At 40.2% G+C, this 26,153-nt stretch overlaps 1 protein-coding gene across 4 annotated transcripts in view; it reads right to left on the bottom strand.

Moving 5' to 3' along the window:
• The window catches only part of lama2 (laminin, alpha 2), a 303,798-nt gene that overhangs the window by 153,158 nt on the left and 124,487 nt on the right, over positions 1-26,153 (bottom strand). For all 4 annotated transcript variants that reach the window (XM_089118335.1, XM_089118333.1, XM_089118331.1 and 1 more), the window contains exons 13-16: positions 25,647-25,733; positions 20,091-20,293; positions 15,260-15,371; positions 1,024-1,137 (exon numbers count right to left, since the gene is read on the bottom strand). In XM_089118335.1, coding sequence (XP_088974461.1) covers positions 1,024-1,137; positions 15,260-15,371; positions 20,091-20,293; positions 25,647-25,733 — 516 coding nt within the window. The remainder of the gene's footprint in view (positions 1-1,023; positions 1,138-15,259; positions 15,372-20,090; positions 20,294-25,646; positions 25,734-26,153) is intronic.

The raw sequence follows: 26,153 nt of genomic DNA, 5'->3' as shown, positions 1-26,153 counted from the left end.
TATGAAAAATAAAAGGATTGCAATATAAAAATGTGTACATAAAGACATGGTGGAATCTGGCTTGTCCCATAGATGGTCTGCTTGCCCGCTTTAACCTCTCACACACACACACAACCTTATGCACGAGCAGATCTGATTCCTCGCTAGAGAAGCGTTCAATCCAATCACAGTGAACCCGCCATAGTGCTCGTTAAACTAGCAAAAGTGGATTCGTACTAAGTGCACTTGCGCCATGAGCTTTAGAGCATGAGCTTAGATCGGTAAAATCTGTTAAACTAAAGATCATTGTTGTAAAATGCTATTTTCATCAACTAATTCGATTGTGCAAATCGGTTACAGTATGATTTTGCCAATCACAAGAAAATGTAACATTAAACTTGTGACACACAGGTCAACATTTTAAATTGACATTTAATTTCTCATTAATCTGTGAAGTGTGGTAAATGTCAGGAGGTTAATCTAAATATTATATTTGAATTATATATATATATGAAGAGTTCAGATGCAAAAGCCTCTAAGTGCCATTTGAAATTTTCTTCTAGAATGATCATTTTTATCAAGCTTGTATATTTAAGTTCAGTGATTTCACTTAAATGGCAATGATAATTACCTATTAATTGTTATTTAAGTGAAATTACTGAACTTAAATATACAAGTTTGATAAAAATCATCATTAAAGAAGAAAATTTCAAATGGCATTTAGAGGCTTTTGCATCTGAACTCTTCATATATATATATATTTTAAATGAGACGCATGTAAATCAGGTGGATACTGGGCCTGTGTGTATTACCTCTGGCACGGATCAACACACACACACACAGGAAATGGAATGGTTGTATGAAGTGCATTCACAGCAGATTGTGTTATTGTGTGTGTTATTATAATGCAGTTCTGTTATTATGGGCAAACAGCAAGAGCAGAAATGACAAAGCAAGTCCAATCTGTACACTCACAATGAAGAAATAACAAAATACCATCTTTCACCTCAACAATGAGGACACACACACACACACACACATTACCAGGCAGTGTCCAGTGACGTCATCGCAGCGCTCCGCATGTCCGTGGCATTGACAGAGCTCACACACTCCGCGGTACAGCGTTCCGTCCACCCTGCGGTAGCCCACCGCACACATCTGAAAACACACACACACACACACACGGGGTTAGTACATTGCAGTAACATCATTCATCATGAGGAAATGAAGGGTTTTTGGTAAAGTATAAGCAGGCAGGTTTGGCTGAACGTGTGTCATGAGTTTAACTGTGTGTGTGAGCATCAGAGAGTCGTTAATCTGTGCTAATTGTAGAGCACAAAGTGCTTTGATTTACTAAATGAGGGAGAAGATTTGTTTCAGTCAACTGAAGTGCAAGGGAAGTTTATAGAGCCGGCTGATGAATGCCTGTTCAGACAGAGAGTGTGTGTGTGTGTGTGTGTGTGTGTGTGTGTACATGAAGAGTTCAGATGCAAAAGCCTCAAAAGTGCCATTTGAAATTTTCTTCTAGAATGATCATTTTTATCAAGCTTGTATATTTAAGTGATTTCACTTGATAATTACCTATTAATTGTTATTTAAGTGAAATTACTGAACTTAAATATACAAGCTTGACAAAAATCATCATTAAAGAAGAACATTTCAAATGGCATTCAGAGGCTTTTGAACTCTTCACATGTTCTTAAGATGTGCTTTTTCAAACCTTGTTTTGTTTCATTAATGTGTCTGAAGTCGAATCAGTGTTTTCTGTCTTTTACAGTCGGCATCAAAACAAAATTGTTCTACACTCTCAGAAAAAAAAGGTACAAAAGCTGTCACTGGGGCTGTACCTTTTCAAAACGTAAACTTTTGTCCATTTCAGGTGCTAATATGTACATTTTAGCTGCCAATATTTACATTTTAGGTGCTAATATGTATATTTCAGGTGCTAATATGTACATTTTAGCTGCCAATATTTACATTTTAGGTGCTAATATGTAGATTTCAGGTGCTAATATGTACATTTTAGCTGCCAATATTTACATTTTAGGTGCTAATATGTAGATTTCAGGTGCTAATATGTACATTTTAGCTGCCAATATTTACATTTTAGGTGCTAATATGTAGATTTCAGGTGCTAATATGTACATTTTAGCTGCCAATATTTACATTTTAGGTGCTAATATGTAGATTTCAGGTGCTAATATGTACATTTTAGCTGCCAATATTTACATTTTAGGTGCTAATATGTAGATTTCAGGTGCTAATATGTACATTTTAGCTGCCAATATTTACATTTTAGGTGCTAATATGTAGATTTCAGGTGCTAATATGTACATTTTAGCTGCCAATATTTACATTTTAGGTGCTAATATGTATATTTCAGGTGCTAATATGTACATTTTAGCTGCCAATATTTACATTTTAGGTGCTAATATGTATATTTCAGGTGCTAATATGTACATTTTAGCTGCCAATATTTACATTTTAGGTGCTAATATGCAGATTTCAGGTGCTAATATGTACATTTTAGCTGCCAATATTTACATTTTAGGTGCTAATATGTATATTTCAGGTGCTAATATGTACATTTTAGCTGCCAATATTTACATTTTAGGTGCTAATATGCAGATTTCAGGTGCTAATATGTACATTTTAGCTGCCAATATTTACATTTTAGGTGCTAATATGTAGATTTCAGGTGCTAATATGTACATTTTAGCTGCCAATATTTACATTTTAGGTGCTAATATGTAGATTTCAGGTGCTAATATGTACATTTTAGCTGCCAATATTTACATTTTAGGTGCTAATATGTAGATTTCAGGTGCTAATATGTACATTTTAGCTGCCAATATTTACATTTTAGGTGCTAATATGTAGATTTCAGGTGCTAATATGTACATTTTAGCTGCCAATATTTACATTTTAGGTGCTAATATGTAGATTTCAGGTGCTAATATGTACATTTTAGCTGCCAATATTTACATTTTAGGTGCTAATATGTAGATTTCAGGTGCTAATATGTACATTTTAGCTGCCAATATTTACATTTTAGGTGCTAATATGTAGATTTCAGGTGCTAATATGTACATTTTAGGTACTAAAGTGTACATTGTATGTGTTAATATGTACATTTTAGGTGGTAATATGTATATTTTAGGAGCCAATATGTACATTTTAGGCACTAATATGTAAATTTTAGGTGCTAATATGTACCATTAAGGTACCAATATGCAGCCTTTAGGTACAAAAGTGTACCTTTTGAAAGGGTACAGCTCCAGTGACAGCTTTTGTACCTTTTTTTCTGAGAGTGTATTTATTTTCTAAATGCATGCTAATGGTCTTATTGTGAACTGTTCAATCGCACATTTTTTTGGACCTCATAATTTTTTGTAATTAAAATATCACAGCACTGTCTTTTTGCGAGGCTGTGTGACTTGACCCACAGCAAACACTAAAAACATCTCACCCGTCATAACTGCCGCGGAAATCGCAGAAGAAAAGATGTTTAATGCGCAGATAAGGATACTCTACATAATGTGCTTGATAACAATGACTCTGAAGGTTACCCTGAAAGAAGCCTGCTAAAACAAGTAGACGCCACTGGTGAACGCCTAGCCAACACCCCCTGGCTAGATGCGCTAGAGTTCAATCCCCCTACCGAAACACTGAATACCTTGCTGTTTACATCTCAGGAGGTTTTAAAGGGATAGTTCACTTTGAAATTAATTTTTGATATGTTTTAGCTTCCCTCAAGGGCGTCCAAGATGTAGGTGTCTTTGTTTCCACAGTATTTTCAATTTTGACATTTTTCAGTCAAACCGTTGTTGTCTATCAGTCATACACTGGAGGCTAAGGGGGTCCACCAAAGAGCAGCACAGAGAAGTCCAAATTAAACATGATTTAATGACTCGTAAATGTAAGTACACACTGATGGCCTAAGACACGAAACGAGCGGTTTGTGTGAGAAAACGAACAGTATTTATATGGTTTTTACCTTGTGTAATCACAGTGATCTGAATCAGTTGTTCAATGTCCAACTGAACCGAACTGAATCAGTTCAATGTTACGCCGGAAGTGATCGCTTGCGTGTGACGTCACTCAATGTTTACACGGAAGTTATATTAATATTAATATTAATAATAAATAATATTTCGGAAGTTTTACCGTTTACTAAACATATTTAGATATACCGAAATCGTCTTCCATTGCGGTTTCCCGTATATCTAAATATGTTTAGTGAAAGGTAAAACGAAATCTCTGTATAAACAAAGAGTGACGTCGGCGCGCAAGCGATCACTTCCAGACCGAAGCGCCCGTGCCGTCAGATCATTTTGTCATGGCTGTGGTTACAAGAGGTAAAACGATATAAATACTGTTGGTTTTCTCACACAAACCGCTCGTTTCGTGTCTTAGGCCATCAGTGTGTACTTACATTTACGACTCATTAAATCATGTTTAATTTGGACTTCTCTGTGCTGCTCTTTGGTGGACCCCCTTAGCCTCCAGTGTATGACTGATAGACAACAACGGTTTGACTGAAAAATGTCAAAATTGAAAATACTGCGGAAACAAAGACACCTACATCTTGGACGCCCTTGAGGTAAGATAAAACATATCAAAAATGAATTTCAAAGTGAACTATCCCTTTAAGGGTGATTGACAGCCTACCGAACAAAAAATCCACAAAACAATGGACGTATCGCAACGCAAATATTCAGTGTCTGTCTGACTAATGAGAAAACACCAAATTGGTGGAAAGGAGCCCTTATTCACAGTATCCTGAAAAAAGACAATATACCTGACAACCCAGCAACATGGAGAGACATCTCTCTACTCCCCACCATTTACAAAGTTCTCATTCTGAATAGCTTCCTGCCATGGCTCTGCGAAATGAACACACTGTCGGAAAAACACAAAGCCTATTAATCGTCAAGGCATGAATGAGCACGTTTTCTGCTTGAAAACAGCAATTGATGATTTTAAGCATGAATCCACAAAGCTTTATGCAGTCTTCATTGCCACATGGCGTTATGATTAGAGCCTTTAAACCTACCCAAACCTTTTATCAACATGATTAAGGATATCTACAGATATCCAGGTGATCTGTGGAGATCAAATGACAAGCCCAATCCAACTAAGGACTGGCATCAAGACAGGCTGTCCTAACTTTATCCTAGCCCTTAACCAGTGGCTCAAGTGCCTGTGCCTCTGCTCCCCCTCGCACATCGGATCGCCAAACCCTGTCCAGGCCTATGCAGACGACGTCCAGGTGTCATCTAGAGATGAGAGTGATCCAATCAGGTGCTAGTTGGAAAAAAAAAGCCACGCCCACTATTTCACCTCATTTGGTATTCCGTTTCTCTCGGAAATGCGTCACAACACTGGAGAAAAGTCGTTTGCAACTTCCGGTTCACGGGGACTTTAAGCCAATGCCATTCTGATCTACTTTTCACAATCCAATTAAACATCCAATCAGAGATGTATAGTAACATCTGAAGTAGAACTACTTAAGTACTAAAATGCTGTATCTGTACTCTACTAGAGTATTGTTTTTTTCTCATACTTCTACTTTTACTTCAGTAGATATTTTCGATGAATTTAATACTTTTACTTCGATATTTTTTTTAACTCGTTACAATTATACAATTTTTACGAATCATTCTTTGCAAGTTGGCTTTCATGCTGCCTAAATCACACGCCAGTTTTATAGGGTAATGGTATTTATTGACACACACATTGACAACTAATGCAGGGGTTGTCCTGCAATGGCCGCCAAAGCAAATTTGTATCCCGCCAAAGCGTCTTACTTGATTGCTAGTTCAAACTTTTGACTGCTTTCTTCAATAATTGCATGACACAGTACTTTTACTTTTAGTACTTATGTAGTGAATTTTTAAATAAACTACTTGCAATACTTAAGTACAAAATATGTTGAATAGTTTAGTACTTCTACTTTAGTGTGGCGTTTAAAGAGCACTTCAACTTCCACTCAAGTCACTTTTTTGATTGAGCACTTGTACTTTTACTAAAGTCCGGGTTTCTAGTACTTTATACATCTCTGCATCCAATGGATCGAATCAAGTTTCACCCTGTATTTTTCTCTTGTTCAAGAAGCCGACTCACTCGGCACAATATGGTAGTGAAGTCGTGACACTTTCCTTTTCTCATCCTCGCCTAAATGGATCCTCATAAGACTCTGGGCTTCTTAATCTTTTTTTTTTTTTTTTAATCAAGGACAACCTTCATAATGCCAAAGTGTGTGTGGACTCCGGCTCTCGACATCACCACAGGCTATGCAGATAGCACTGATCATAACAATACCTGTTTTTACACACAAGAGAAGGACACCCAGGTCATATGAACAGAAATAGCATATTTGTATATTGAGGATGTTCTTGTTTCAGAAGCCGTTCACTCGGATATACTGTACGGCGAAACAGGCAAGAAAAGATTAGCACAACTTTCGTTTCATGACGACTTTAATCTTTCCCAGTTTCCCAGCTTTTGTAATCGATATCAAGTAAAGGATCCGTTCATAGTGAGATGAACCGTTTGATATAGTATACAGCACACAAACATTGGGTTAAATTGTAAATTTTTAATAAGACGGATCTATTATTTATCTATACGTCTATACTAATTCGCCTTAGTTGAACATTTCCATTGAATTCCAAACAGAAACATGATCATAAATAAGTGATTTTGACGCGCCTCTGACTTCAGCTTTTACATTTACATTTATGCATTTGGCAGATGCTTTTATCCAAAACCTTAACCTTGGCGTTGCAAGCGACAGCGCTCCACTGTTTGAGATCTAGGCAAGTTTAATGTGCTTGTTTCTGCGGCGAAACCTGTGATCTCGGTTTAAAGTCTTTAATCATTACTTAATCATAACCTTTTAAATCTAGTTTTTGGGCTGAGTAATAAATATCGATTTCTCGATATTAATCGATTCTCATTTTTACGAACCGATATTGATTCTTAAATCTCAAGAATCGATTAGTCATCCTGTTTCATTTGTATGAATGGATCATTGTATCGCGGCTGCGCGCATCCAAAACATCGCAATAATCTTTGTCCTTTGTTACTATTGATATGAAACAAAGTCTCAATTTTCAAATTACGTCCATTTTCTTTAGAAATTCAGAAACATAAATAGCGTTTTGTCGCTGTGGCGTGAGATCGCTCTGGAGAAGCAGCAGCACTGATCTCTCTTCCGGCTTAATAATACCAGTCACAGCGCCAAATAAACATGAACGAGCATCTGAAAGTGTGTTAAAGATAGAGTACAACTTATCCAAATCCGGATCATGTCACATTGATTCGCTCAATCAGCGTTTCAACCGTGGAAAGACGTCAGTTAAACAGCTTGTAATCAATGTATCGTCATATTTACCTCAGAAAACCCACATAAACTCGAGTCAGCTAGAAAAAATAACTCTAGAGAGGAGCATTTTGCTAAATATATACACCATATTACATATGCATTATAATCTTAATGTTCTTCAATATTTAATGCATATTTGAATAAATCTGGCAAGTTTTTATGACAGCCACCATTTAAATGTTTATATTTCATATAATCGTCTTATTATAAAAATAAATAAAAGTGTAATTTAAGTGATTCATTCATTATTACCTTCATATTAGGCAAATGAAGCCTAGTAGGCTACAACCAGACTCCCATGGTTTACAGCATTAGTTAAGAGATTTGATTCCCTTGAGAAAATTTGCCATTTATTGTAACTGATATCCAAAATAATCGATATTGAATCGAATCGTAATCGAAATCGAATTGCAAGCTTGTGAATCGAAATTGTGAAATTTGTCTCAATACCCAGCCCTATTAATGTTGTTGTCAATGTGCTGTGTGATTATCAGAGCAGTTTGAGGACTAATCTAGCTACTTAAGCATTTTTTATTGAACAAAAATCTTTTAAAACAGTTAATTTCGGTTTGCGTGCTGAAATGTGTTATTACGGTGCTCATTAGTGTGCTTATTTTCAGGTTTAATTTCAAGCTGTCACTCGCATGATCTCTTCAGAATGAAACAGTCCCTTTCACTGAGCTGGGACTGACTTATTTACGGAGAATACATGTGACGCTGCCTTAGATCTTGGTGAAAGCCAGATATACTATAATGAGGCAGAATAATTGTGCGTGTGCATCGGGTGATGTCTCAGAGTGCCGTCTTTGGCACACAAGAGATCGTTCACACACATGCTGAATGTGAAGAGGATAGTTGGAATGACTACAGCTATAAGCATCACACTTGTTTTTCTGCGGTCTTTCGGTGACCCGGTTGACCCTGTCGCTCTGAGCGCGGCCTGTCCTGAGCACAAACACACAACCCTGAGCTGAGGACAGAGATGAGCAAACACAGTCAAAGGAATAGTTCACTCACAAACTATAGTACTCAATCCTTGAAGCTCACTTTGTAAGCATAATGCGGGACTCTTATTTTGAAATGTACAACACTGTACTACAGCCAGGCCTGGACTGGTGATCTTATGGGCCGACACATCTGATGTCCTCGTTTAGGAGTAAAGGTGTTTGTGTGTTTGAGTTTTGGAGGGTTTATATCGATGATCACAGTGTCTCAATTGTGTCTCTTGGCCAGTGGTTCCTGCTCACATCAGCATAAAAATCTGCTCACTCAGAAATCAATAGCCAGTGCAGCTTTAATGGAGCAGACAGTTATGCAGAGAGAAGGCATCTCGCAGGGATTCAACACAGTCAGCCGCCCCTGCTGCTGACACACACAGAGCGAAGCAGAGACTCGTCCCACTGCCGACGGAGTTTGATCAGGGTTCGTCCACACGAGGAACACGAGACACGGCGTGCGTCAGACTGCCACTACACGAGGATTCATCGCTCCGATGGGAAGGAGTTTAAAACACACTGAGCTGCTACAATAATCACCACCAGCAAACACAGCCGTCATCGGTTGACTACAGACCCGATACAGTCCGGCTATGAGGAACACACTTCTAGTAATGTACATGTCGCTTTTGCCAAATAACTTCTGAGATGTTTGAAATTCCATCATCTAAGCAAAGTGATGACAAGATGTTTGGGTTTCATTTCTTCACTCGTTTCATTTATTTGTATCTAATTGATGAGAAGTCTATTAGACATCTACACAGTGTTGTAGTACTCGAGACTCGGACTCGTCTCGGACTCGGTCTTGAGACCATATTTTAATGGTCTTGGTCTTGTCATGGACTCGTGTGCATTTGGACTCGGAATTGACTCGTACTCGAACATTTTTTTTTTTTAGGACTCAGAATTATTCCCGAGTTCAATTAAAAATATTTTTCATGATTATTAATGTATGTTAATAAAATATTTCTTTAAATTGATTGACACGCCCAGTGATTGGTGATTTTCTAGTGCGCAACTGCACATGACAAATTGTAATAAAATTACTTTAACACCACCTACTATGTGGCCTTTTTACCCTAAACTGATCATATTTTTTAAACTCTAAGTAAATTCAGTAAAAAAAAAAAAAAAGGATTTCTCTAAGTAAATAAAAGTAAATTAGGTAATCAACCCTCACTGGTCTCGGTCTCGACTCGGACTCGACTCTCTCTGGTCTCGGTCTTGACTCGGACTCGACCGCCTCTGGTCTCGGACTCGACTCTCTATGGACTCGGTCTTGACTCGGACTCGACTCTCTCTGGTCTCGGTCTCGACTCGGACTCGACTCTCTCTGGTCTCGGACTCGACTCGGACTCGACTCTCTCTGGTCTCGGTCTTGACTCGGACTCGACCGTCTCTGGTCTCGGACTCGACTCGGACTCGACTCTCTCTGGTCTCGGTCTTGACTCGGACTCGACCGCCTCTGGTCTCGGACTCGACTCTCTATGGACTCGGTCTTGACTCGGACTCGACTCTCTCTGATCTCGGTCTCGACTCGGACTCGACTCGGACTCGACTCTCTCTGGTCTCGGCCTCGACTCGGACTTGACCGTCTCTGGTCTCGGACTCGACTCTCTCTGGTCTCGGACTCGACTCGGACTCGACTCTCTCTGGTCTCGGTCTTGACTCGGACTCGACCGTCTCTGGTCTCGGACTCGACTCTCTATGGACTCGGTCTTGACTCGGACTTGACTCTCTCTGGTCTCGGTCTCGACTCGGACTCGACTCTCTCTGGTCTCGGTCTTGACTCGGACTCGACCGTCTCTGGTCTCGGACTCGACTCTCTATGGACTCGGTCTTGACTCGGACTCGACTCTCGGTCTCGATTAGGACTCGACTCGGACTCGACTCTCTCTGGTCTCGGTCTCGACTCGGACTCCACCGTCTCTGGTCTCGGACTCGACTCTCTATGGACTCGGTCTTGACTCGGACTTGACTCTCTCTGGTCTCGGTCTCGACTCGGACTCGACTCGGACTCGACTCTCTCCGGTCTCGGTCTCGACTCGGACTCGACCGTCTCTGGTCTCGGACTCGACTCTCTATGGACTCGGTCTTGACTCGGACTTGACTCTATCTGGTCTCGGTCTCGACTCGGACTCGACTCGGACTCGACTCTCTCTGGTCTCGGTCTCGACTCGGACTCCACCGTCTCTGGTCTCGGACTCGACTCTCTATGGACTTGGTCTTGACTCGGACTTGACTCTCTCTGGTCTCGGTCTCGACTCGGACTCGACTCGGACTCGACTCAATTCAATTCAATTCAATTCAAATGAGCTTTATTGGCATGACTGTAAAATAGCACAATATTGCCAAAGCAATAGTAATATATAAACATATATGTAGATAAATAAAAGTGAAAAAAAAAATAAATAAAAAAAAATACAACAACAATAAAAAAAAAACATTTCCATGTTATGCATAAATATACCACAATAGATTAAAAAAAAAAAAAGATATATACAATAAGTACAGAGAGCAGTTTAATGGAAAAGAGGGTTCATCCCTTCTCCCTCATATGATGGCAGGAGGACACGTACTGCGCTGCCAGGTGAACACACTCTTCTTTTGACTCTCTCCGGTCTCGGTCTCGACTCGGACTCGACCGTCTCTGGTCTCGGACTCGACTCTCTATGGACTCGGTCTTGACTCGGACTTGACTCTATCTGGTCTCGGTCTCGACTCGGACTCGACTCGGACTCGACTCTCTCTGGTCTCGGTCTCGACTCGGACTCGACCGTCTCTGGTCTCGGACTCGACTCTCTCTGGTCTCGGTCTTGACTCGGACTCGACCGTCTCTGGTCTCGGACTCGACTCTCTATGGACTCGGTCTTGACTCGGACTCGACTCTCTCTGGTCTCGGTCTCGACTCGGACTCAACTTGGACTCGACTCTCTCTGGTCTCGGTCTCGACTCGGACTCGACCGTCTCTGGTCTCGGTCTTGACTCGGACTCGACCGTCTCTGGTCTCGGACTCGACTCTCTATGGACTCGGTCTTGACTCGGACTCGACTCTCTTTGGTCTCAGTCTCGACTCGGACTCGACTCGGACTCGACTCTCTCTGGTCTCGGTCTCGACTCGGACTCGACCGTCTCTGGTCTCGGACTCGACTCTCTCTGGTCTCGGACTCGACTCGGACTCGACTCTCTCTGGTCTCGGTCTCGACTCGGACTCGACCGTCTCTGGTCTCGGACTCGACTCTCTATGGACTCGGTCTTGACTCGGACTCGACTCTCTCTGGTCTCAGTCTCGACTCGGACTCGACTCGGACTCGACTCTCTCTGGTCTCGGTCTCGACTCGGACTCGACCGTCTCTGGTCTCGGACTCGACTCGGACTCGACTCTCTCTGGTCTCGGACTCGACTCGGACTCGACTCTCTCTGGTCTGGGACTCGACTCGGACTCGACCGTCTCTGGTCTCGGACTCGGACTTGACTCTCTCTGGTCTCAGTCTCGACTCGGACTCGACTCGGACTCGACTCTCTCTGGTCTCGGTCTCGACTCGGACTCGACCGTCTCTGGTCTCGGACTCGACTCTCTCTGGTCTCGGTCTTGACTCGGACTCGACCGTCTCTGGTCTCGGACTCGACTCTCTATGGACTCGGTCTTGACTCGGACTCGACTCTCTCTGGTCTCGGTGTCGACTCGGACTCGAGTGAGGTGGTCTCGACTACAACACTGCATCTACAGTATTAAATTTTCACAAAATTTTGCCTTGTTTTAGCCTAGACGTCTGGGCTGCGTTTGGACAGGAATTAGATGTTTTTAAAACACAAAACTGCTTGCTGGGTAGTGTCTAGATGTGCCGCTTTACCAGCTGGAATCCTTGAGAAACGGGCTTGGTTTAGCAGGAGGTAAACTACAACTGATCGCGTGTGTTGCACACGTCCTGAAAGTGAAGCTGAAATGTTTCGATCGCCCCCTGGTGGTGGGCTGCAGTATAGGTTATAAGCTCCGCCCTCTCCATGTAATCGAATGGAAGATAAACCAAACTACAAAACCCAATTACACAGATCCAAAGATGGTTTCTCGCTGACGAGTGTTCAAGTGTTTGATCTTCCAGTAATTTTAGTTATTTCATGCTACAAAAAGCAGTGTGTAATATCATGATTGACAGATGTGTTTGCGATTGAGTGTTGACCTTGATAAAGCGGCTCCACCTTACAAGGAAGTACAAGGTTAACACCCATTTCTTGGACATTTTGGCTTTATTTTTCGAATGGAAGGAAGTGAGACACGTTACAATCTATGGCACTAATCCATGAGCAGAACTGTACTTTACTGTACTGTATATTTCACTCTACTATCTGTGAAATAACTTGTTTTAATCAGAAATGAGATGCATTTCAGCACTTCCGGTTCCTGAAGCCAATGAGTTTTTGAATGGTTTTTTGATTAAATGGCTGAAGTAAGGTCTGTGGTGAACGAAAGCTCAATATATTTTCATGTTTCATTGATACTTGTCTTGAAAAAGGCGCTTGAACAGCTGAACTCATCTACTCTCTAGTCACTTTCACAGCCACAGTGTTTAGTCAAACTATTCCAACTTAAACTTTCAAGGAAAACGCTTGATGATGCCGACGTTGAAGTCGTGACTGAGCTGTTCGTTTATAACCAACCTTTATTCTTCTGCCGACTGTATTCAGGCTTCAAAAGTTGTGTAGATTATCGCGATGAAAAACAAAACGTGTGAAAATCATAAACTTTTCTTGGTCGCTCAGCTTATTTTCTGCAATAATCCAATGAAAAGGACCCAGGATGATGTGAACTCACGGGTCGGCCTCATCACACACACACCTCATCCCTGCAGCGCCCTACTGAATGAGTTTCACACACACCCATCCCGATGAGCCGTCCGTTTCACGAGTCGCTCAATCAATCTCTTCCTGTCTCCGGGATTTTCTTCTTGTGCTCCACAGAAAACATCACCAACATAAAGGTTTGGAGTGAGTAATGATGACAGTGTATGGCTGAATCATTTAAAGCTTTTCAAATCAATTGCAAACTTTCACAGCTCTCCCTAAGGAGACTGAAGGACTGGTCTGAGTGGGAAACACACTCACTGCCAACTCTCCTAACTCTCCATGAAGGCTCCTAACCCTCTAGATCTAAAATTTTACATTTGTTTTGTTTTTTTTGTAGAATTTCTTTCTTCATTGGATTGGTACTATTATGTCATCTCTAATGTTACCCATTCTTCTCCACCGGATGGCGCTGTTTGCCACAATTTTAGTTAAACCACCATTGTAAAAAACGTTATTTGTTATGCTGTGTTCACACCGGACGCGAATAGCGCGTCAAATTCGCGCCTGACGCATCTAGTTTGACGCTTGACTACTTTGTGTTAATTCGTGCGTCAGAATCGAAATCCGTTGGCGGCCATTGTTTTTATGTCGACCGAGCATTCATCGAGAGAGTCACTGCTCTGTCTGGAGAGCAGAACAGCGGTGTGGGGATCATCGTCGCCGTATATTTGTGTCCACCGGACCCTTCGGAGGCGAACCGTTTGGCGAGTTTCACCATTCGCTCGCTCCAGGAGCTGCGCTGGATGACGGCCGCTGTCAGCGGTACTTCCGCCTGTCCCGCGGTCAGTTTGATGACCTGTTGTCCCGCATCGGAGCGAGGATCACCCTCGCCCTCATCCACCTAATCTAGCTGTCATTTATTGTTGTTTTGATGATAAATAGAGCCGGCCTCCAAAAGTTATTAACCTGTCCTGTGATTTTTTTCTCTCTCACGTCCAGATACGAATTTATGAACATATGTTGATTGTCTTTACATCATAATAATATTTCATATAACCTAGATATGGAATGAATAACATTCAATACAAATTGAACATGTCTCGTATCTAGAAATAATGTTTTAAGTGATAAAATATTTGACTAAATACAGGCATTTAGTCATTTTACAAAATAATTTATTGAAGCATCCAGATCCTTCACCACGTGAGGAAGCAGCTAGGCTCCTGATTGGTTAACGCGGCGCGAATTCACGGCAAAGTTCAGATTTTTCAACCCGGGCGGCAGACGCGAATTCGCGTCAAAAGCGTGAATGCACAAATGGCACTAACTAAATCATTCGCGCTTAACGCGCCAGACGCTCAATTCGCACGAACTTGACGCGCGAATGAGGCGTATTCGCGTCTTCCGTGCCGCGCTCCACGCCTCATTCGCCCCGCAGGAATTTTTTACGTGCGTAACACGTCTTTGCATTGACTTAACATTGAAATCATTCGCGCCTTACACACTGGGAAAGGTTTTGGCACTTGCTGTGTGAACACACAAAAAATAATCATGGACATGGTTCGATCAGGAAATATGGTCCTGAAAGAAATAGTCACACTTGTGTTCCTCATGGTCAAGAAATGAATTTCATCTAGTGGAGACTTTTGGTACTGCGGCCAAACAAACTCTCACCGAAAGCTCATTTTTTGAGAGATCAGGCTCAAATTTTGAACACAATTGGTTTAGATTTAAGGCACAGTTTTTGAAAATATATATTTCACAAAATAGTGTTTGTGTACATTTTTTCACAAGTTCACTTTTTTTAAAAAAAAGATCAAATTAAGCTTATGCTCCAAAGCATTCAAGATTTACCACAGTTTAAGTTGGACATTTTATTAAAAAAAAAAAAAAGTGAACAAATGGATTATAAATACAGCGTAAATATAGTTTAGTACCATAAAATCCCCTAAAAATATGAAATAGTAAATAAAAAAAGCATTATCAAACTAAATAGTACGTTAATTTAACTGTAATAAAAATATGAGTTTGGTCAGAGGGTTCAATCTTCCGAGTCACACTATCAGATGTGTTTCCTGTCCACTTGTGCAGCTTTGCCTTCATTGCTTACCTCACAGGACGTCCCGTCATATCCAGGGGGACACTGGCACACCTCCACCGCACGAGCCCGTGACCCGCTGCGGGAGTCTTCATCCGCCACACTCATGCTCACACTGCCCAACCTGTGTGTGTGTGTGAGAGAGAGAGAGAACATGATCCAGTCACAACACTGTATATTGATATTAGGCCTGGCAATTGATTACAATGTTTAATCGTGATTAATCGCATCATTTAGTTGCAGCTAAATGCATTAAGTTAATAACAGGCCTTGTGTAATAAACAAGACGCTGTGTAATATGATGATGTAATACGTTTCTTCACTCCGCTCAGCTCTGCTGGTGTTCACAGTAATATTTACTGCAGTATGAGTGTGAGAAATTCCTCCAGCTGAGCTTCAATGAAGATTCAGATATTCATGAAACTTTCATGGCTCTCTGAATATTTTGTTGAATGATGTAAACAGTGAAATATGTAAACAGTCAATATTTCGAAAGTCTAGTGTTAGTCAAAAAACACACTAAAATGAAGAAAATGTTACCCACTTTTGGGTAACAAAAAAAAAAAAGAAAGGAAAAAGCTGAGAAAATCAAGTATTAGCCAAAGATTGCAACTGAGCGATGATCAAAGTTGAGTTCATCAAAACACACAAAACTTACAGGCGATTCCACTTCATGATCAACGTTTCATATTGCTGTTTAATGTTGGTGATCGTGTTATTTTACATTCTGCTTCGCTGTGTCTGAAATCACTATATGGTGTCGGCCATTTTGTAGTGGTGTCCGAATTCTGAGTGAACGATATCATTCCCTAAATTCGTTCACTACTTTTACCCACAATCCTCTCTGAGACTGAGCGTGCTGAAAGTGCAAACCAGAAATTATTTTACAGCTTTTTGTCTACCTTTAAAAAAAAAAAAAAAAAAAATTAATCATTACTTGAATAAAACATATTAAAATATGGAGAAATATTATATACTGTAGATATAGATGTTAAAAATAAAATGAACTGTTATCAATAGGGTAAATTATTTTTCTTTTTATTAAAATATATTATTACCACAGCATCTCCAGATCGAAACTAGTTTCTGCTTCTTCTTCGCCTGTGTTCTAATAGTCCCGGACAATTCTAATAGTTCACATCCAATCAGTGGCTGAGAAACAGTTACATTTCACTGTAACAAGATTAAAAAATTACTTGAGTGTAGTCAAACATCTCATATGGGTGTGATTTATAAATCACTTAAACTGCGGCTCTTAAATTGGCTCTTGCGGGTCTTGAATGAATCGCGTGTTGTTTTTTGGTTTATATCGAGTCAAGCTATTTTTCAGTTTCTAAATCCTTTTTCCCTCAGAAAAGCCAGAAACATTAGGACTCACACTGCCGCCTTGAGTAGGTGTATTAATGGCAGGAGTGATTATAGCACATTCATTAAAGGCAAAATATGAAGGTTTTTTCGCCACAAGAGGGCGCAGTTTCCATCAATAACACAGGCGTAGGTTGATGACGCAGTGACGAGCTGAATGATGGGATTTGCTCTAATAATGTTTATGGATGAGTGCAAACATTCATGTGTTTTAACATTACAGTGGTATGAAGCAGGGCGCAATTGCTTAAGAGACAGATCTCACACGCGAGTCCTGCGGATATAAAGGAATAAAGACATTTAATTCAACCGAACTAAGTTACCCGTGAGTGCTGGATTACTCAGTTTATTAGACGAACTAAACGTGTGAGCGCTGCTTCACTTGCTCCAACGTTACACGATCACACTAAACGGCATTTAAACGTGTGTTGAAAGTTATAATGTTATACTACGTGTTAGTTCGTTTGCTAATCGAAACTAGCAGTCAGCTAGAACAAACATACTGACCATATTCATCATGTTGAGCTAACGTTATATAACATTGATATGTTTTATTTGCTCACCTGTCTAATAAAGCTGTCGAGTCGTGACTCGTGAAGCTCTGTCGAGTCCAAGTTAGTCGCGGACGCTAGCTCTCGGCATCTCAGAAACGCCACGCTGATGTTCATCCTCATTTTAGTTGGCCTTGTTTGTCCCAAAGTCTGCTTGCCATGGTCTATGTTTGAGAGAAACGAGAACTGCGTGCCGCTAAACGCTACGCACTACGCAGTTGTCCACGTCTGTCGCCATGGTTACGTCACGGCTATGGCAGTACGAGCGGAAATCAAGGATAACGCAGATATAGCGTCATTGACAGGCGACGTTTTTTTTTTTTTCCGGGACGGACACTTATTTAAAATGAACCCTCTGAGACCTAAGGGTATTTTTACAATTAATTTTCCGTCTGGTGTCATTTACTAAAAAAGCTTGTAAAACATCAACCCTTTGGTGCACAGGCAATTGACACAGCTCTTTTTTTTTCAGGACAAATTGAACTTTCAGCATATTTGTGTTGCATTGATGTCACCTGAATGTAAAATAAGTTATGGGACCATAAAGACAAATGAAAAAATAAATCGGAAATTGAATAACTCAAATATTTGTTGAAATCACACACAAATAAATAAAAGCTAAGCAAATTTCCTCTGGAAAATAGTTTGTTCATGTCTTTGGAGTCCTGGAGCACAGGAATAAACATTATAACTTGTACAGAACAAAAACTATTGACATTTTTCCAAAAGAAGTCCAGGCGTTTTGGGCCTCATGAAATTCACTGGTGCCAAGCCTCAAAACAGTTCCTATCAGCAATCACACAGAGCGCCACATCACAGGCTTTGCATTTCTATTTTATTAATTCTTTTATTTATTGTATTCTTTTTATACTACTTTTATTCTACAATAATACTTTTTTTTACAGTAAATAAATAAATGGCACTTCAGCTGGGTCTATCCTGGTAATCTAGTTCCTCATCTGTCAAAAAGCTCAGATGTTTTCCTGAAAATCCATCATCCTGCAATGGCATGGCAGCAAAAAAGGCCAGCGCTTTATTTACGTCCATTTCGCTGTGTTTCTCTGTGAATCGCGCGTCTCTGTGCGTCTCTATCTCTCTCCACTATATCAGCGCTTGGTTCATGCGTAATGACGCACACCAATGTTTACGCCTGTAATTGGTCAAAAACCGTCACGTGAAAACATCACGTGATATCCAAAATGGCAGCTAGCATCAAGCTAGCGGCAAAAATGGCGGAATATTTATAAATTATGGACTTCAAGAGTATCAAAGTTTGATATACGCGATTGGATTTATTGCTAAAAAACCTCTGAAAGGATGCACAAGTTCCAGGCTGAATAGAAAACCTTCTGTAAAGGCTAGAAAGACACCAAAGACACCCCTGTGATGGCTAGCTCATTCGCTTTCTTTTGGAAAAAACGGTAAGAAAATCGATAAATCTGTCATCGAGTTATGTAAACATTTATCAGAGGTGGCCTGTGGCGTCGTCGACGATGCAGTCGGTCTCAAAAAATCTTTACTTTTTAGGGATATTGTAAGTTCACAAATGCAGGAAATATATCACACTGTTTGGAGATTTTATTACAAAATTCTTACATATTGTACCTTTAATCACATGACGTCAGAATATAGCTGGACGAATGACTGTAACGACAGGTTGGGTTCGGTCAAAACACCGCATCGTGATTCTGCATGAAACCTTAAATGTTGCTGTTGTCATGACGACCTGTTTGCATCGCGATTTCTGTTTATGAGAATCAATATGCAGCAGACTAGTTTCTGCTGCGTTTCCCCATGGTTGTGATTTGTGTGTGAATATATACCAGTCCCTCCAGAAAAACGCGATTATGCGATCCATGCAATTGAATTCCATGCAAAATCAGCCAAAGTCCGCATATTTATGCGAGGGCCGCATTTTTTCAAATACGCCGCACTTTCGCCGCATAAATTGCCGATTTCCGTCCAAAATATGCGGGGTTTGCATTACTTCATAATCCTCACATTTTCGTTGCAAAAAAAGTCACATGTATCTTAGCAGAAAGTTGAAAAATGTTGCGTTTGCTTCACACAAGAGCAGCCATTTCCCCGTTTCCATGGGAACGTTATGAAGTGAAGGCGATTGACATCTCACAAATCGAACTCGTATAACTGTCTGTCACACGTTCTACCGTCACATCGTTACTTAATAAACAACATAAGATAAAAGAAGTAGCATCAAACACACATGGGGTGTTCGAGGCGCACATATAACACTGCAGAGAGTTCAACAGGGAGCGCGCAGCTCTTAAAGGGGCCACACCTTATTTACACTCGTTACAGTCTGAAATAAAACAAGATGAGAAATTAAATATTCCCAGCACTTTCTATGATGTAGTATGCTTGCTTATCAAAGGAAGTAATAAGAAATGACTCTTACATTAGCCTAGTGAGAACAGGGTGTTGGGGGAATCACTTTTTTTCTCTTTTTCATCAAACCGCAATTTTTGCAAATTCCTGCAATTTCATTGCATAAATATCCCGCATATTCCATCGCATTTTTAAAGAAAACGGGCCGCGTAATCAATCAATTTTTACCAGCAACAATCACAAAAAAACTCCGCATTTTTCTGGAAGGACTGAATACTATAATGGTAAATGTTATATATAAATCGCAAATTTTTCACAAATTTTTGGAAATTACCACCACAAAATCAGTCATTTTGATCGCAAAAATCACAAAAAAAAAAATCGTGAAATCCTGGAGGGACTGATATACGCTCAAAAAAAAAAAAACGTTAGGTTGTTGTAACCAAATTTTGGTTTAAAAATGGCATTTAAAAAAATGCAACCCAATGTGGCTGGGATATTTGACCCAAAGTGGGGTTAAAACAACCCAAGTGTGTGTGTGTGTGCGAGAGAGAGAGGAAGCCTGCAGTAGTGCAGCACACCTGTAGATGGCGCTGTGCTCCTGAGCGTGCGAGGCCCGGAGGAGCAGGCGCTGGACGCTGTGCAGGACGCTGTGGAAGTCTCTCTTGCTGACGGCCAGTCCTGAGGCGTGATGCTGGAATCTCTCCGGCAGGAGGTGTATCCGGCGCTCGGCTGAGGAGAAGCGAGAGCCCGCGGGCCTGGCCGTCAGTCTCAGCCCACCGCCCTGCAGAGAGAGGGACACGTCAAGCGCTCCTGCTGGCCCTCAGCACATGCTAAACAGCTAAACTGACCAGAGAACATTCATATGTTTACTTAGCTTTAATCTGTCCCCATTATTTGTCAATAGTTCATAACAAAACCTTCTTTTCAAGACATGACCTCTATAGTTATTATAATCAGCTTTATACAAACAACTGGTTTTTGGTATGTTCTCAAACCAAGTAAATGTGTGTGTGTGTGTGTGTGTGTGTGTTCACCTGTCAAATTTACCCCACAAGGAAGCTAATATGAGAAAACCTCCCATGTAGGAACATCTTCATTTGGAAAAACATTCGTAAATGGAATAAATTTAGTTTTTTAAATTCTAAGAAGAAAATTATGAATTAGGTTAGTCAATATAAATATCTTTATAGAAAACTAGTAGTCTTCATGTGTGTGTGTGCGTGTGTACGTTTGAGGACAGGGTGATTTATGGAGAGGCGATGTGCATAAAAACTGAGAGACTGTTTTGATGGAAGGATGAAATTTTTCAGGAAATGATGTTTAAAATTGTGCGTGCGTGTGTGTGTGTGTGTGCATGTGCATTGATGCAATAACAGGTAATCCATATATCTCAGCTCTGGACTCATCCTGGAGCATTATGGGACGCGATTCATTCAGCTCGTTTATTTACCACCCCACCATACTGACTGCTGGGAAAATCAGGCTTTATTGACACGCACACACACACACACACACACACACACACACACACCGCTAGAAGATTGAGGATTTATGGGAGCTGGACTCTCTATTTGCAGAGAGTTAATGAGGTATGCACATGCAAAACAGGGCTTAACGAACAATAATTACCTGTCATACACACATGAGCATGGGAGCCACACACACACACCTCAACACATGCAAACAGACACACACATGCAGCCTCGCATCATACTAACATTTCCTTTAAATCTACAAAAGACAGAAGATTAACACAATGTCAGCATAGAAACTGCACACACACACACACACACACTGGGTTTTCATGTTTGATGGGGACATAATTAAATATGTGGAGGAAATCGTTCAGATCTTAGTAAACCCAATGGAGTTTTTTAGACGTTCTTCCTAAAATTTTATTAGAGAATTATAAAAAGAAGAAAATTCTGTCAGTATAAAATTAGATACAAATGTACAAACATACTGCAAAGAAATGATATTCCAGCGGTACACGGTGCTGATAACAACCTGAGACGATATTGAATCATTTGTAGTATGTGTATAAATATTGTTGTGTATGTGTAATATTGAATTTATATTTTCATTGATTATAGATTTATGATCTCTGTCGATTTATTAGTTTTGTAGCCATTTCCTTAAATATAGTAGTAATGGTGTAAAGAGGTCAGAGTATATAAATTTAACTTCTACTCCTTTTTGTACATGCAAATAGAGTTTTTTTTTTTAAAGTACTGGAAAGTATAGAGTTTTATTTTGTTGTTTTTTTACCATTATTATTTTTTTTCCTCAGATAAAAAAAAAAGATTTACATGTTCAAAATAAAGATAGCACTCAACCAATCAATCAATCAAAAATAGACACATTGTTGAAATACAATACAGTAAAGCTGTCATCACGTTTTACAAGAAAATACTAATTTCAAAATGTCACATTTGATTCAATGCTTTCCTTGCAGTTTCTTTATAGTGATGTGCGAAATTTACTAGCAATTTCTGAGTTCAAATAATTCCCAAGTAAATTCTACACAATTTCGTTTCAGTGTGTACAATATACAGCTATACAAAAAAAAATATTTGTCTACTTTTCACCCTATGATCCCACTATAAAATATAAAAAAGCGATCTAATATTAGATAAGATTAATCCCACACTGTGTAAATTCCTTTGTTACAGTAGCTCATGTAAAATATAAAAGTAAAATACAAAATATAGGAATAGGATAGAGTAAAATTTGTAATGATATGCGACGAGCATTACAGGCTGAGGGTTGCAGCTTGACTCTGCAGGACAGTCACACTGATTTACATGTAGTTGAGACCCAGAAAGAAAAAAGAAATCTTTAACACGGCATGAATAAACCAAATATTATGAGAGCGCTTTCCAGCGGAGACTAAATAAAGAAGTGTACGACTGAGCTGAGCCGAGACGAATTAAACAAATTCTTGCTTGCACGCAAACAGGTGTGCGAACGCATACTCGAGCACACAAAATACACACGCCCAGACGTGAGCGTTCCCGTGAGCTCGTGAAAAGGTTCGCGCAAACATAAACACAGCTGCACACACACATGCACGTAAACAAACACACTCACAGACATAAACAGCTTCAGTCCAGTTACACATCCACACTATAATTCTGACCAATTGTAGACAAAACAAAGACGAGCACGCTGTGCTCCTGACGCCCACATGATGACTCCATAGATGAGCCGAAGTGTTCGTGAATGGCATGATTGTTGGGCCGGGCTCAGGTAATGCAATCTTTCTCTAACACACTGTTACAGCACACACACCCTGTGGCTCTCGCGTGCTGTTGACATACAACAATGTATTGATAGGGTGATGCAGAAAATGATCTGTAACTCAGCCAATTCTTCCTACACAGACATGAAACATCTGTCTTCACAAATTATTTTTTGTTAGTTTTTTTTCACAAACCACACATGTCGTCATTATCTCAAAACTAAAAACTTGTACGTGCATGCTGCTGACATATTACGGTAGCAGAGTTTGTGCTGGATACAGTGTAGTAAGACTAAATAAAAGGAACTTTTGAACTTGAATTTACAAATCTGTGCTACACATTTTACACAGAACAGGCGAAATCAGGGTACTGATCATGTCTCAAGTACGCAGACTTCGGACTTGCGTCCTTGGTAGTTTAGACTTGCCGAGTTCGACTCGGGAGAACGAACTCCCGAGGACGCAAGTCCGGTTCGTCTGCAAATGGAACAGAGCGTACTTGATCGCGTCACTCAGCATGCTCTACTCTATATTTTAGGCAAAAATGAAACGAAATTTGCTACAACTCTGCATCTTTTCGTCAACAATAAAACGAAATATGTTATAAAACACCCCTCTGACTCTTTTCATTAACAAAAAAACAACATATTAGCCTAATGGTCGTGTGGTTCAGGCAACGCGATTCTCTTCACTGCATATATTTATAACAAAATGAACATGTTCTTTTTGTTTTCATTTTAAAAATGTGAAACATTGATTTTTATTGACATTTATCAAACAGAGACAGGGTTATGTCATTTTATTTTATTGTGCATATAGTGAAGATAATATAATAAATGTTGTTAAAGTTAAATAGCCATAAAGTTATGAAACCTCAACTTTTATTTATTTTAATTTTTTCAAATAGAACAAACTATAGTTTAATGAGACCAAAGATAGACTTATACACAAGACGAATTATTATACGTCAAGGTTTATCCACTAGACTAGAGAGATCGGAGCCGGCGGCAAGCGTCAGAAGCACTAGCCGAGGAAAAGCTGTTCCAGTCGAGGTTGATCTCGCTGAGTGTCCGCTGAAGGCTTGGATGTCAGAACTCCGAAAACGTCAGATGCATTTTACAATATAGGCGCTATCTTTATAAATAAACTACAGATTTGAGATTTAAACAACCACATTCTCGCCTGAAACACTCTTAAAATTACATTTCATGACTCAATAACAGTAGTATTTTGATATTTCGCGGATTTTCTCCTCTCCTATTGACGCTTGCTGGTTGGTGCGAGGTGCATTCTGGGATACCTGGCTATCTCAAGTCCACACAAGTCACCTCTCGATGCATCCTCGGTAAACGGGGCGGATCAAGAACACATCCGGGGATTTGAAGTGGACTTGGCTAGATGCGAACTTTGAACTGGAACAGTACTTCGGCAGCGACTGATGACGTTTCACAAGTCCACAAGAACACAAGTACAGACAAGTACGCGTATTGAGAAATGGCTTCTGTCATGTTTCCTGTTGTCATGTGATTCCCTGTTATAGTCATGTGATCCTGCCATGTGTCATGTTGTAATTGGTTCACTGTTTTATTGTTCACAGGTGTGCCTTGTCTTGTCATTAGTCCTTGTATATTTAAGGCCTAATGTTTGCCATGTCTCTTTGTCAAGTGTTGTTTCCCTGTGCAACTGTTGGTAGCGCCTTTGTTTTATGTTTGATCTTTTTGAATAATAAACTGCACTTGGGTTCGACAACTTGCCTTCGATGGACATACGTTACAGCACATCTTTTACTTTTAGATTTTTTTACAGTCAAATTTGTTCGCATGTAACCATTTAAAGGAGTAGTTCACTTTTGAAAAAACTTTTGCTGATAATTTACTCACCCCCATGTCATCCAAGATGTCCATGTCTTTCTTTCTTCAGTCGAAAAGAAATTAAGGTTTTTGATGAAAACATTCCAGGATTTTTCTCCATATAATGGACTTTAATGGGAACCAAATGGTTCAAGCTCCAAATGAGAGTTTCAGTGCAAACTGTTCAAAGGGCTTTAAACGACACCAGACGATGAATAAGGGTCTTATCATGCGAAACGATCGGTTATTTCAAAACTTATTCCAAAAATGTAACTTTTCTAAGGACAAATGCTAGCCTTGCTCTATTCTGTGAGGCGCGTTTGTAACGTTACTTAATACGTAATTACGTTCAAAAGGTCACGGGCGACGTAGCCGAAAGTACAGAGTCAGAGTGTTTACAAGTTGAACGCATAGGTTGAACGTGCAAACTAACTCAAACGCCGTTTACAAAAAAGGAATTAAAAGGTAAAACAACGATGTCGGGCGATTTTGACTCTGTACTTCCGGCTACGTCGCCCGTGACCTTTTGAACGTAATTACGTATTACGTGACGTTACAAACGCGCCTCACAGTCCCTTAGACCCTTACTCACAGACCCTTATTCATCGTCTGGTGTCATTTAAAGACATTTGAAACTCCATCTGAAACTGTTATTAACTGTCGTTTGGACCTTGAACCATCCGGTTCCCATTGAAGTCCATTATATGGAGAAAAATCCTGGAATGTTTTCATCAAAAACCTTAATTTCTTTTCGACTGAGGAAAGAAAGACATGGACATCTTGGATGACATGGGAGTGAGTAAATTATCAGCAAAAGTTTTTTCAAAAGTGAACTAATCCTTTAAATATGGTTACATTAAAATAAATCTTTTCATGAACTTCTGACCAAAAGTTGAAAGAGGAGGCCAAGTGAACGTTGTCAGACAAGTTTTCAATTAAATAGTTGGAGGGGAAAATTCTGTTAAGTTTTGAGGCTGTCACAGTGAATCACAGTGAATCACCTTTTGAACCCAGTGTGAATGCGTTTGCGATTGGATACGCACCTCTATGATGACATCAGGAACGCTGTCGTCTTTGCTTTCGGAGTCATAAGAGACCGTATACACCAGCATGCCTCCATAGGCCAAGAGCTGCAAACGCAAACACACACAAACAGGAGCAAGGGTCAGCAAACGTGTCTGATTTAAAGAAAAGGTCGAAAACATGTTCAAGACGCAGTGGTTATTGATGAAGCCACACACACACACACACACACACACACATTTCTCCCCTCGCTGAATGAAGTAGAGCGCATTCTCCTCTGCAGGTCTTTGGCTGTTTTTGGGTAACGTTACGCTGGAGGGCAAATCAGTACAGTTAAATCAGTCCAGCACATTGAGGGATGAGCTGAAGCTTCACTGGGGAGAACAACACTTCAACATGTGTTTTTGCATCCAATCCTGGCTTTTTATTCACACATGCGCCCACACACACACACACACACACATATATACTCCCACACGCTCCTACACTTCAACGGAAAACAAATCTCCTCAGATTCGGCTGGGTTT

This window comes from Pimephales promelas, chromosome 13, assembly GCF_988280905.1.
Source record: "Pimephales promelas chromosome 13, fPimPro1.hap1.1, whole genome shotgun sequence".
Taxonomy (NCBI): domain Eukaryota; kingdom Metazoa; phylum Chordata; class Actinopteri; order Cypriniformes; family Leuciscidae; genus Pimephales; species Pimephales promelas.
This window is presented reverse-complemented; position numbering and strand designations above follow the sequence as displayed.